Genomic DNA, 12,155 nt, shown 5'->3' on the forward strand with positions numbered 1-12,155 from the left:
GTAGATATTTCTCATTACAGTCCAAATTGTTAATCAGTGTTCAATCTATCAATTTGTTCATCTCAATAGATAAATCAATTACATACATATAATTATTGATATAGAATGTTGATAAATCAACAAAAAATTATTTTTACTGAAACCAACATTTACCTTTATAACGCTACGTTGCCATTTTTCTGTCGTCACTTTTTTGCCAATGCGTCGTAATAAATGAACATGTAAGTCAACAAGCAAATCTGAAGCTGAAAAAGACATAAAATAAAACATTATCAGAAGTGATTTCCATCTATATAAAACAGATTTCAACAATAAAACAAATAATAAAGTAAAAAAAAAAAAAAAAAAAAAAATTTTTTTTAATTTATATATTTAGCTATTAAACAATCATTTTTAACTATTTCATATGATTCCAGTAATGAACGCACAGGAAAGTATGTATATTAACTCAAGAAATACTAGGCCCCAATTCGTTGCTTATGGTTGTGCGGTATGAAAGCAGGCCCCACAAAGTAAAATACTTTTCCCTTGTATATGAGGGAAAGGGAGGCTTGCCACACAGATTTGCTATCGCAGACGTATTGGCTTTAAACAGAATTTTTTTGCTTAAAAAGCCAATTTCATCAAAGTAAAAAAAAAAAAAAAAAATCAAATAGAAAATTAATTTAGTACAAAGTTAATGTAAAATAGATTTTTTGGAGCAGGAGAAGGGGGGGGCAAGTAATCCTAAAGTTAAAAAAGGTAATAAGAAAACCTGTGTTTGTGTGAATGAAGGTTAAACATCGTGTACCCTTAGTATTCTCTGACAAAACGATCTTTATTAAATAAATAATATGCCATTTTATTTCTTTGTAGGCAAAGTACATCTCCAAACAGAGACTATGTCATGGATTTTTTAAAGTAAAAGAAAAAAAAAGAAAAGACAAAATAAAAAAATAGGATTCAATAATTAAATTCAAATTAAAAATAAAAATTAGAGGCCATCTTGCATAGACATTTTTTTATTTTGTTTGTAAATTATATTCCAATGAATAGTCATAATGCAATTCATCTGAGTTAATATATACAATTCAGATAAAACCCAAGGATTAATTTGCTTCAAAAAAATTATTTTGGTCAAATTTTAAATTTAGATGCCAAAACAAAGCTGGAATCAAATTTTTTAGGCATTTTCCACCTGTTTTATTAAAGTTATTGAATTTATTGTTGCAAAAGTGTTCACCCTGGTTAGCTTGAGACAACTTTTTCCCCAATATTACATTATGGCAGTTCATGAATGACTTTTTTTTTTTTATTACATTTTCACCCAAAACAAGGCACATTGCAACTTTGATGTAGGGGGCTACTATCAAGGACATAAGCTACAGGGGTACTATGTAGGGAGTTGAGCAGCAAGATGTTGGTTCATGTTACACTTGAACTTCTGCATGTCAGTACAGTTGGGGAAGCAGGGACCCGGAAGGGAATTCCAAGTCTAGCGGTTCTGGAGAAGAAACTACTGGAGTAGAAGGCCCTCTTACATCTAGGGATCTCTACTGTGAAGGGGTGAGATCTAGCTGCTTGTCGGGTTTGTCGGGGGTATTTACGTTCAGGGAGTACAAGTACTTGCAGTTTGTCAAAGCATTCACCATTAAAGTACTTGTAGAACAGGCAAAAGGATGCAACATTTCGATGGGACAGAGGCTGAAGTTTAGATGACAGTTCAGAACTTAACAGGTTGGCGACTCTCTTTTGAACCTTGTCTAGGAGCGAGAGACTAGTAGCAGATGCACCAGCCCAAATATGACAACAATACTCCATACATGGGTGAATGGTGGCCTTATAGAGGTACAGGGTACTTTCGGGCGTTAGCACAGTAGAGAGAACCTACCTTCTTCGCAGCGATCCTGGCAATGCTCTCAATGTAATTGTTCCAACTCATGTTTTCTGTGAACGTTAGGCCGAGGCGTTTAAAAGATGTACTTTCTGAGAAAGAGTCATTGGCCATTGCTATCGGTGGTAGAGAAGGTTTCTTGTAATTATTGAAGGAAACATATTTAGTCTTGGCAACATTGAATGTGACCATCCATTTTTGTCCCCATTCCACTACAGATTGGAGGCCATCCTTTAGTGTTTCTGCCATGACTGTCATGAGCATGGTCACACAGGACGTCTAGCTAATCATGATTCAACTGTTGAAGGCTAACCACCTATGGACCTAAGAGTTCAATCAAGCCTTCCTTGATCGTTGTTTCCCAGGTCCTCAACTGTTCACTAAGACGCTTGCATCATCTATACACATAATTTATTATAAAAATTAAGTCTGAAGTAATTATGAACAAGCAGAAAAATCACATTTTCAAAAACAATAAAATCATCAAGTGATCAATGCCTCTAATAAAATAAACATGGATAAATTTGCATATTAATATTGCAACACTTCTCAATAACAACCATCAATCAATTATGCGTGGATTTTGTTAAGTGATTTATTTCAATATGTTCAATTTAAGACGCGAGTTTAAATCTTTCCCAATATATCTGCTTTGCTGTCACCTTCATATAATTCCTTCTCCATCATTGATCAGAGATTTAGATCGGATTCAGATACAAACTTCATAGTGGTTGCTACATTATCTTCTCCCCTGTAAATTTTTTATACTATAAAAAAAAAAAAAAAAAAAAAAAACATTATGGGCACCAGTAAATATATATGATAAAGCAGTGTCATCCATAAATACACATTCTAATTTGAAACTATGAGGTTGACATTTATACCACTGAAAAAATATAGCATCCATGACATCATAATCGTTAGCATTGTTTAGTTTAATTACTTTACCGACTTTGAATGATGTTGACAATTCTAGCATATATTAGTACACTGCTGACTTCTTTGAAACACAGTCATATCTGTATCAGATAAAACTCAATCCTTAGGTTCAATTATCAAGTTAATCAAGTGTCAGCCAAGATTCCCCCATAAGAATTATTTTAGAAAAATAGTTTTCATGTATTTAATGATCCAATTTGAATGCTTTAAAATATTTGCTCTACTGAGAAGAATTTACAAGGGTGATTTCTTGGCAGATCTCAATGTACAAAGTATTTACTATTTTTGTCCTGGTCTCCTTCAATCTGAACTCATATTCAAAGATCTGATCACTTATTAAAAGTGATTCTTTCATTATAATTCACTTTTTATAAGTTCATAAAATATTTCCCTTTGATATGTTTGTGAATTTTTAAAATTTTCATTATTTGGATTAATCAGACTATTGTTCTCATCTTGATGTTATTTTCACGACATTATAAAATAGTAATAAGTAGTGATCTATACAATAAGTAGTAAGGTTATACATCTAAAAACAACAATTGTCTGCAAGGACCTATGACATCTAATATAATAAATCTCACCTGTCTGTTTGTATGTATGTATGTATGTCTGTTTGTATGTATGTTTGACTAAAACTTTCAACAGAGACAATGGATTTTCACAAGATCAGTATCGTTTTGAAGTGCGACCCTTCGGACAACATATCAAAAAATTGGCCAAAAACATTAATTCCTTCACCCTCAACTGGGCACTTTTTTACAAGGAGGTGTCGCTTTTTTTTACCAATATTTTTGAAAGTCATCCCCTCTTTTCGATTGACTAGCCTTAATTTAAATCTTTGCCACTTCTGGTTTGGCGATGGACGTAACGGCAAAGACATGTTTTTTTTCACATTCTTTTCCTCCTTCGTGGTACAGGTTCTAGCCTGCCTACCACTTTTTTTTTTTTTTTTTTTTGCTCAACACACGCCTCCAAACACCCAGGCAACGCTGGGCGCCCAGGTTAGTAACCAATGATCTACTAAGTAAAATCCAGTTTTAAGCGACACTCTTCTAGAGGTTGAAGGTTAATCTTCAGTGCAGACAATACTCAGAATACAATTAAAAATTACTTAAGACTTCTAACCAGTTATGGTTGATGAAACGTGAATTAAATAAAGGGCCCGGTTCAAAACTCCATGCAGATTCCAGAGTTCAACAAGAGACACCTGAATAGGTCGGAGGTTACATCAGTCGAAACATGAAAATAACATTCAAGATGAGAACAGTATTTCAAATAATACAAATTTTCCTCTTATTCACACTCTTAAATTATCGAGATTTTTAACAGCAATCTTTATCATCCAATGACTTCTATGAAGTTTTTTTTGATATTTCCAAAATGAACATTTCATTATTGAATAACGTTTTTGTTTTTTGCTGTTTTTGTTTTTCAGTATTTGTTAGATTATTCCTATTACTTATGTATTAATATATAATTATCTTCCGGAAACATGAAATTCATCACTTTTCAGATGCATTAATACTTTCATTAATTCATAATTCAGATAACAATCCGTTTTCATAACTTCCCGATATCTCAAATGAAAACTTAAAAGTAGCTGAAAATTTATTTGGGGTTAATGAATTGTTTAAATCTTACAAAGATTAGTTAAGAATTACAGTTACTGAAGTTTATGCAACTTGAATAATAACTTTAGATGGACTGTATATTCTCTACTGTTCCTCAGGGTTCAGCGTTAGAACTTTTGTTGCTTTTAATATTCATAAAAGATTTACCTAATGATATATATATATATATTTTTTTTTTTTTTACATAGGTGTCACCACTTATCAAGGCCGATAGGCCACTCAAGGATAAGGGTTGAAGAGTGTAGAGTAGTCAAAAGGACAATATAGTAATCGATAGTAATGGAAGTTCGGTAAATTTGTTAACTTAAGTGGAACGGCTCATCAGAAACTTGTTCACGTTGGACTTGAAGACAACTATATTATAGACAGCTGGAAAGCAGGAAAACGGAAGACAATTCCACAGGCGTGCAGTTCTAAGAAAGAAGCTTTGATCATGGAATCTATGTTTAGGTTTAGGCACAGATAAAGAGTGTGGAAAATTATTGATAATGTTTTCAGCTAGTCTAGTGTTTCTTATGAAAGTTTGGCGAGGGGGGACCATAGATTGAAGCTCAGTCGAACACTTTCCACGAAAATAACGATAAAGCAGAGACAAACTCGCAACATCTCTTCTGTGAGATAGAGGTTGCAGTGAAGAGAAAAGGACATCTCCCACCAGGCCATGATGTCTATTTTGATCCCTATCAAGGCAGGACAAGTCTTTTCTAGCAGCTCCTGCCCATATGTGACAACAGTATTCCATCCTTGGACGTATCTGGCTCTTATATAGATGGAGAATTGCATTAGCAGTGAGATATCTACTGGATCGATAGAAGGATCCCACCATTTTTCCAGCGGCCTTGGCAACAGATTAGATGTACAGGTTCCATTTCAGATCATGAGTAAAGGTCAAGCCCGGAAGCCTGTCAAAACTTGAGGCCTCCCCAAGACAAGAGCCATTCATTTTAATTTATGCCAGATGAGTATCAGAACGTTGATGATGTAAAGATAGAAGCTTGGTTTTAGATGCATTAAAAGTAACCAGCCACTCCTTTCCCCATTGTACAACGTGATCAAGATCAGAGGAGAGAGAATCGGAGAGAACTTGGTCGTTTACTGTCTTAGATGTGCTACCATAGATGGTAGTATCGTCAGCAAAAATGTCTATGAATGATTCTGACATAGGATTATTTGTTAATGTGAAACAACTTGTTAGACAATTATGAAAAAAAATGTTTTAAATAACACAGATCAGTCTAAATAAGTTTTCATATTGGGAAGAAATTTGAAAATTAAAGCATAGAAAAATGTAAAGCTATATATGTCAGATATTCAAGTTGAATATAGATTAAAGAGAGAGAGAGAGACATGAAGAAAATAAAGTGATTTTGAGAGTGACTTTTATGATACATTCAAAGCAGTTGTTCTTTTGATACCATGCCTCACCCTCCTAGAAATTTGTCCTCTACACAACCATTTGCATTTATGAATTAAATTTCCTTGCAGATATTTTAAATAAAATCTAAAACATGTTTTTAATCTTTTTATTGAGTATGAAAAAAAAAAGTACAATGATAAAAACTATTTATACTTTTAATAGGTTAATGTAGTTCGCTTGAAGCATTATTTAGTGTATATATATATATATATATATATATATATATATGAAAAGGAAATTTAAATTCATAGAAGGCAATACAATGCAGAGATGTAATGGATAGACACAAACTAAAGCAAATTAAGGTATAATGCTCGAATAAGCTATGCAGCTTCACCTACCAATATATGTATATTAAGGTCCTGAATATGATCTTAAACTATATCTGATGGTGAGGTCCATGCTTGCGGGCTTTGGGGAGTGTGGAGCCACCCTTTCATTGCCATTGCTCCCAGGTCCACTCTGATCCAGAGTGGTAGTAACTGTTAGGGTTCCAACTATGGGTTAAATAGAAACCAATTTGAAAAAAAAAAAAACAAATATATTCTATTAAAAAAATTTTTCCTTCAAAATCGCTGGATTCGGCATTAAATAACCTGAAAAGTGTTGATATGCCGTAAAAAAAAAACAAAAAAAAAAACAACCAACTAACCAACCAACCATATATATATATATATATATATATGCACACTAGAAGATATACCCGGCATTGCCCAGTCGTAAAATATGCATAAACATATTATAATTACTGCACAATTTTTGTTTATTATAAACAGAAATACCATAAGTATTAAACGTAACGTTAAATTCTTAAAAAAAAAAAAAAAAAAAAAAAAAAAAAAAACAGCAGAAATTGAAACATGTTCATGCAAGTATTTTGTTTCTTTTAAACAGTTCACTTGTAAGTAAAAAAAAAAAAAAAAAAAAAAAAAAAAAAAAAAAAACTCGAGCTGAGATCAAACCTGAAACCTAAATTCAGTGAGTCATGTATGATAACCACTACATCAGCTGGACATAACTTTCAAAGAGTGTTTTTAAAAAAACTCATAACATAAGAAAGCTGTCATATTTCATAGACAGCGCAATCATGAAACAGTTGAAAACAGATAACAATCTGGTGGCCTCCCACGTACCAATTTTTCAATTTTGACCCCCTTAGCAGCCCTTTTTTCAAGATGAAAATGGATTAAAAAGTTTTCCATATATCTGAATATCCTATATACCTAGACATTAACGCCCAAATACATGTATTTGGTGACTTTAATGCCCATCACAGTAGTTGGCTTAGCTTCTCTAACTACACTAACACAGTTGGTAGCATTACACATAACTTTACTATATCCCATTCTTTGACACAGACAGTAACGTACCCGACCCATCTCCCAGATCGTCAGGACCAGCAAGCCTCACTTCTGGACCTATTTCTGGCCACAATTCCTGAGGATTGTGTAACAAATACCCATTGCCCTCTCGGAAATGCTGATCATGCTGTGATAATGATAGACATCACCCTAAACTCTCAACCCGAAGTTAAAGAGCCACTGCTTAAAACAACAAGGTTCTACAATAAGGCTGACTGGGATGCCATCAGGGATGCTTCATGAAGAAATGTCTTTTCTCTTCCTGCTGCTCAACAGTGCACAAATAAGACCACTGAATGGTTCAAAGCAGAAATTGAAGCACATGTTCCCACACAAAGTTCTATAGTAAACCCCACTCTCCCCAACTGCCATTGCTCAAAGGCAGCATGCATATTACAGATTTATCTAACATAAATCCAGTACAAATAGACTAAAGTTTATAGAAGCTAGAAATAATTGTAAGAAAGAAATAGCTACAGCCAAGAGAGAATATACTGAAACCACCAGAAAACGCATTGAAGGGTAGAAATTAGGAACTTCTGGAAAATCTATAACAATGTAGTAAATAATCAACAATTCCCCCACTATCCAACAATCCTGAAGTTGTTTGCATGGCAACCAAGAAGGCTGGTTTGCTTGCAACTCTACTTTGGACCCAGCAAACCACTCCCTCCCAGATTTTCCTCTGCAGACAGAAACCACATTAGATGATCTGAAAATCACCCCTTCTCAAGTACATGATATCATAAAAAACCTAGACACTTCAAAAGCATGTGGACCTGATTTCATCCCGGTTGTACTATTAAAAAAATGCTTCACTGAAGTTGCTCCAGTTCTCTCTAAAATTTTCCAAAAATGCCTTAATGAATCTTGCTTTCTTGACTGCTGTAAAACCACTTCTGTGGTACCAGTTTACATGAATTCTGGCAAAAGAACTGACCCATTAAATTATTGGCTCATTAGCCACCTCCCTCTTTTTGCCAAAATATTTGAGCCCATAATTAATCAAGCTCTAGTCCACCACCTCACAGCTACTAAACTTCTGTCCGACCAACAGTATGGGTTTAGACAAGCCCATTCTACTGCAGATATCCTAACTAATCTCTGAACATATATACCATCCACTGGATAACGCAGGGGAGGCTAGGGCAGTGGCACTAGATATATCTAAGGCCTTACAGAGTATGGCATGTTGGTCTTCTTATGAAAATCAGATCCTATAGCATTATTGGATGAATATTTAACATAATTAAATCCTTTTCAAGAGAAGAATCCAGGTTGTCCTCAATGGTCGTACATCAAAACAATAAGATATAAATGCAGGTGTACCTCAAGGGTCATCCCTTGGACCTTTATTATTCCCAATATTCATAAATGACCTCTCTGATAAAATTGGATGGCACATTCAATGCTGCCAAGACTAAGCTCCTTTCCTTTAATAATCAGAAGAAACCTTCTCAACCACTGATAGCCATAACTAATGATACATTACCTGAAAGTATTTCGTTCAAACTCCTCGGCTTAATGTTCACAGAAACAAGAGTTGGATCAGATATATCGAGTGCATTGCCAAGGCTGCTGCAAAGAAGGTGGGCTCTCTCTACTATGCTAGAAAGTTACTTATACCTGAGTGTACCCTGTACCTTTACAAAATCACCATTCGCCCATGTATGGAGTATTGTTACCACATTTAAGCTGATACATCTGCAGTCTCTCTCTCACAGACATGGGTCAAAAGAGAATCACCAACCTAATAGGTGCCGCACTATCAGTTAAACTTCAACCTATGTCCCATTGATGAAATGCTGCATCCCTCTGCCTGTTTTACAAGTAATTTAATGATAGGTGCTCTGACAAACTACAAGCTCTTGTACTCCATTAACGTAAATACCCCCGAAAAACCTGACAAGCAGCAAAATTCTACCTCTACACAGTAGAAATCCCAAGATGTAAGAAAGCCTTTTACTTTAATAGTTTTTTTCCTTAAGACTGTAGGACTTTGGAATTCTCTTCTGGGTTTCTGTTTCCCTGACTGTACTGACATACAGAAGTTCAAGTGTAATGTAAACAGACATCTTGCTGCTCAACTCCCTAAATAGTACCCCTACAAATTATGTCCCAGATAGTAGCCCCCTACTTCAAAGTGGCACTGTACCTTGTTTGGGGGGAAAAAATGCAATAAAAAAAAAAAAAAACATGTCTAAAATCTGAAGAGCCTAATAAGAGATAAGAGATCCGAGTGTAAACATGAAGGTACTTGATCCAGTATGTGTTCAAGATGTTCTTTGAAATTGTGGAACTGAACTTTAGCTCAAAAAATCCCTTTACACTTTCATTGTAAACGTAAGCCACTTCATACTTAAGTGAGTTCCTCATAACTTTCAACGCTTCACACGTCTCATTATCCAAGAAATTCTATTTTCAAGTCAGAAGACCGATTATTTGTTTTTTGTTTTTTTTAAGAATAAAGGTTAACATGAATAAAAGCAAAATCCAAGTAATTAAAACTGTCTGGGTTTCTTTGCTGAATTCAATATTTTCAGAGATCGATTTTGATGAGGTTTGAATGGTGTTGTGGTATTTGAGAATGTAGTTCAAGGTTAATGGCCTTCAATGTTTCGAAGATGTTCACCAGATAAACTAGAGATAGCTAAAAACCTTCAGACTTGTCATAGAAATTTTCCTTCTGTGGAAACTCTAGAAATATTGCTAAAAAGAAATCAATACCAAAACTAAAACTGTCATTTTTGCCCAACTATTAAATGGGGATGGTATCACAAACCAGCCTAGTTTAGGAAATAGATAAATATAGTGAAATTCCCTTCAATTTCCACTTGCAATATTGCATTTATCTTTGGTAAAAATGAACCTTTTCTCTTTATAAATGCACAATCAGATCGCCAACACAAAATGGGACTGCGGAAAGAGTATGGCGGACACTTTTTGAAATGGCAAGATGTTTAGTCATTGAATCAAAACTCCCCAAAATCCTCTGGACGTATGCACTTATGGTGGCTGCCTATATACGCAACAGGTGCTTTCACAAAACACTAAAACCCCATATGAAGCTTTCTGCAGTAGAAAACCAAATTTAAGCTGAATGGATGTATTTGGTTCAACTTGCTTCGCATATATAGATAAAAAGTGTAAATTAAATATTAAAACCAATAGAGGTATATTTCTTGGATACGATAAAAACAGTCCAGCCAATTTAGTATTTTTTCCAGAGAAAAATAAAATAAAAAAAATCCGATGTGTAAAATTCACAGACACGTTTAATTTTATTATTTCTAGTCAACACTTTGAAAAATCACTTGCAAATGCGACTGTTTCACTCGCAATGTAGAGCCCTGTTATGGTAGGCATAACGTAGGCTTTTAAGTTGCCTTTAGAAAAAATCCAAGTTGAAAACTTTAGTGAATAAAATATAAGGAAAATAGAAAGTGACCTCGCTTCTCTTATTTTATATTTTAGTCCTCACACTAATAAGCGAGGTTTCTGACAAAGATAGAATTGCTGATTTTGAGGGGGGGGGGGCAGAATCTATCCATCTAACACTGGTTATTTTTTTATATTGAAGTAATATTTTTATTGTACATAGATCCTTACATCAAGTAGCTTAATGACTTGTCTGCAGCAATTTCCATAAAAAAAAAAATATATATATATACTACAGAAATATCTTCAAATTGTGTTTCTGTCTTTTGGTTCAAATCCAAGATTTTTTTTGATTGACTATTAAAAGAAAAATAAAGTTTGATCTCTGAAATTTACACAGTCATAGTTGTGCTTCCATATCACTTTCACATGTTTAGTTGAGAGTTAGTAGGATTTTGCTTAATGTTTAGGCCGGTTTGATCTAATAATTATTGCTTCCATTATGATTAATTTTCATTCATCACAATATGGTGTGTGTCAGGTTGCAACATTGTTCACCCTGGTTGAGTTGAGCCAGTTTTTTTACCAGGCCTGTACTAAATTCCAAATCAAGTGTCTCATGCATGGCAGTACTGAACAAGGTCGCATGAGATGACTAACTAATCGTAATTCCACCATTGAACGTTAACCACCTGTGGACATGAGAGCTCAACCAATTCCTCCTTGATGGTTGCTCAGGTACACAGCTGTCTATCGATATGCTTACATTACCCAGGTAGTGAGGTATGGAGTATTATAGCATGAATTAACTCCTCCTTCAGATGACAAGCTGTAGGCTCAAACCTTTGAAGACAACAATAGGACAGACAGCAGAGACTTCAAATTGAGATATTAGCATGTACTATGGTCTGCCTAAATTACCAGAGAGGCTTGTTACCACAAGGCACAGAAACTTGGTGACTCTGCAGTTCTTGCCATTCTCGCTCTCTCTGCAAGATCCAGTTTTCATTAGTGATCCAATTCTGATGGTGACCGCATATGATTCCCAAATGCACTTCTGCTGCTTCTACTGTGGCAGGGAAAAATGACAAACTATCAAAAACAAGATACCAGACAAGAAGGCCAAGAAAATCATATCACTGGTGCATTGTGACTTGAACGGTCCTGTGGAACCGATGGCCAGAGAACATTATAGATATGTGTTAAATTTCATAGATGACCATTCAGGTTTAATAATGGTTTACTTTTTAAAGAACAAATCTGATACCCTGCTAACAACTAAAAAATATTTAGCCAACATGGCTCCCTACGGTGAAGTAAAGTGTATTCACTGACAACGGTATGGAATTCACAAATAAAGATTTTGAACTTTTACTAATTAACTATCGTATCAAGCATGAAAAATCAGCCCCTAGATCGCCAACACAAAATGGGACTGCGGAAAGAGTATGGCGGACACTTTTTGAAATGGCAAGATGTTTAGTCATTGAATCAAAACTCCCCAAAATCCTCTGGACGTATGCACTTATGGTGGCTGCCTATATACGCAACAG

The 12,155-nt window shown here is 34.7% G+C and overlaps 1 protein-coding gene across 1 annotated transcript in view; it reads right to left on the reverse strand.

Moving 5' to 3' along the window:
• Window positions 1-12,155, reverse strand: part of LOC145296825 (uncharacterized) — a 100,188-nt gene that overhangs the window by 62,551 nt on the left and 25,482 nt on the right. The window contains exon 2 of the mRNA XM_080142931.1: window positions 154-245. Coding sequence (XP_079999057.1) covers window positions 154-245 — 92 coding nt within the window. The remainder of the gene's footprint in view (window positions 1-153; window positions 246-12,155) is intronic.

This window comes from Euprymna scolopes, chromosome 17 (assembly GCF_053919585.1).
Source record: "Euprymna scolopes isolate OS-2025 chromosome 17, ASM5391958v1, whole genome shotgun sequence".
Classification (NCBI taxonomy): Eukaryota; Metazoa; Mollusca; class Cephalopoda; order Sepiida; family Sepiolidae; genus Euprymna; species Euprymna scolopes.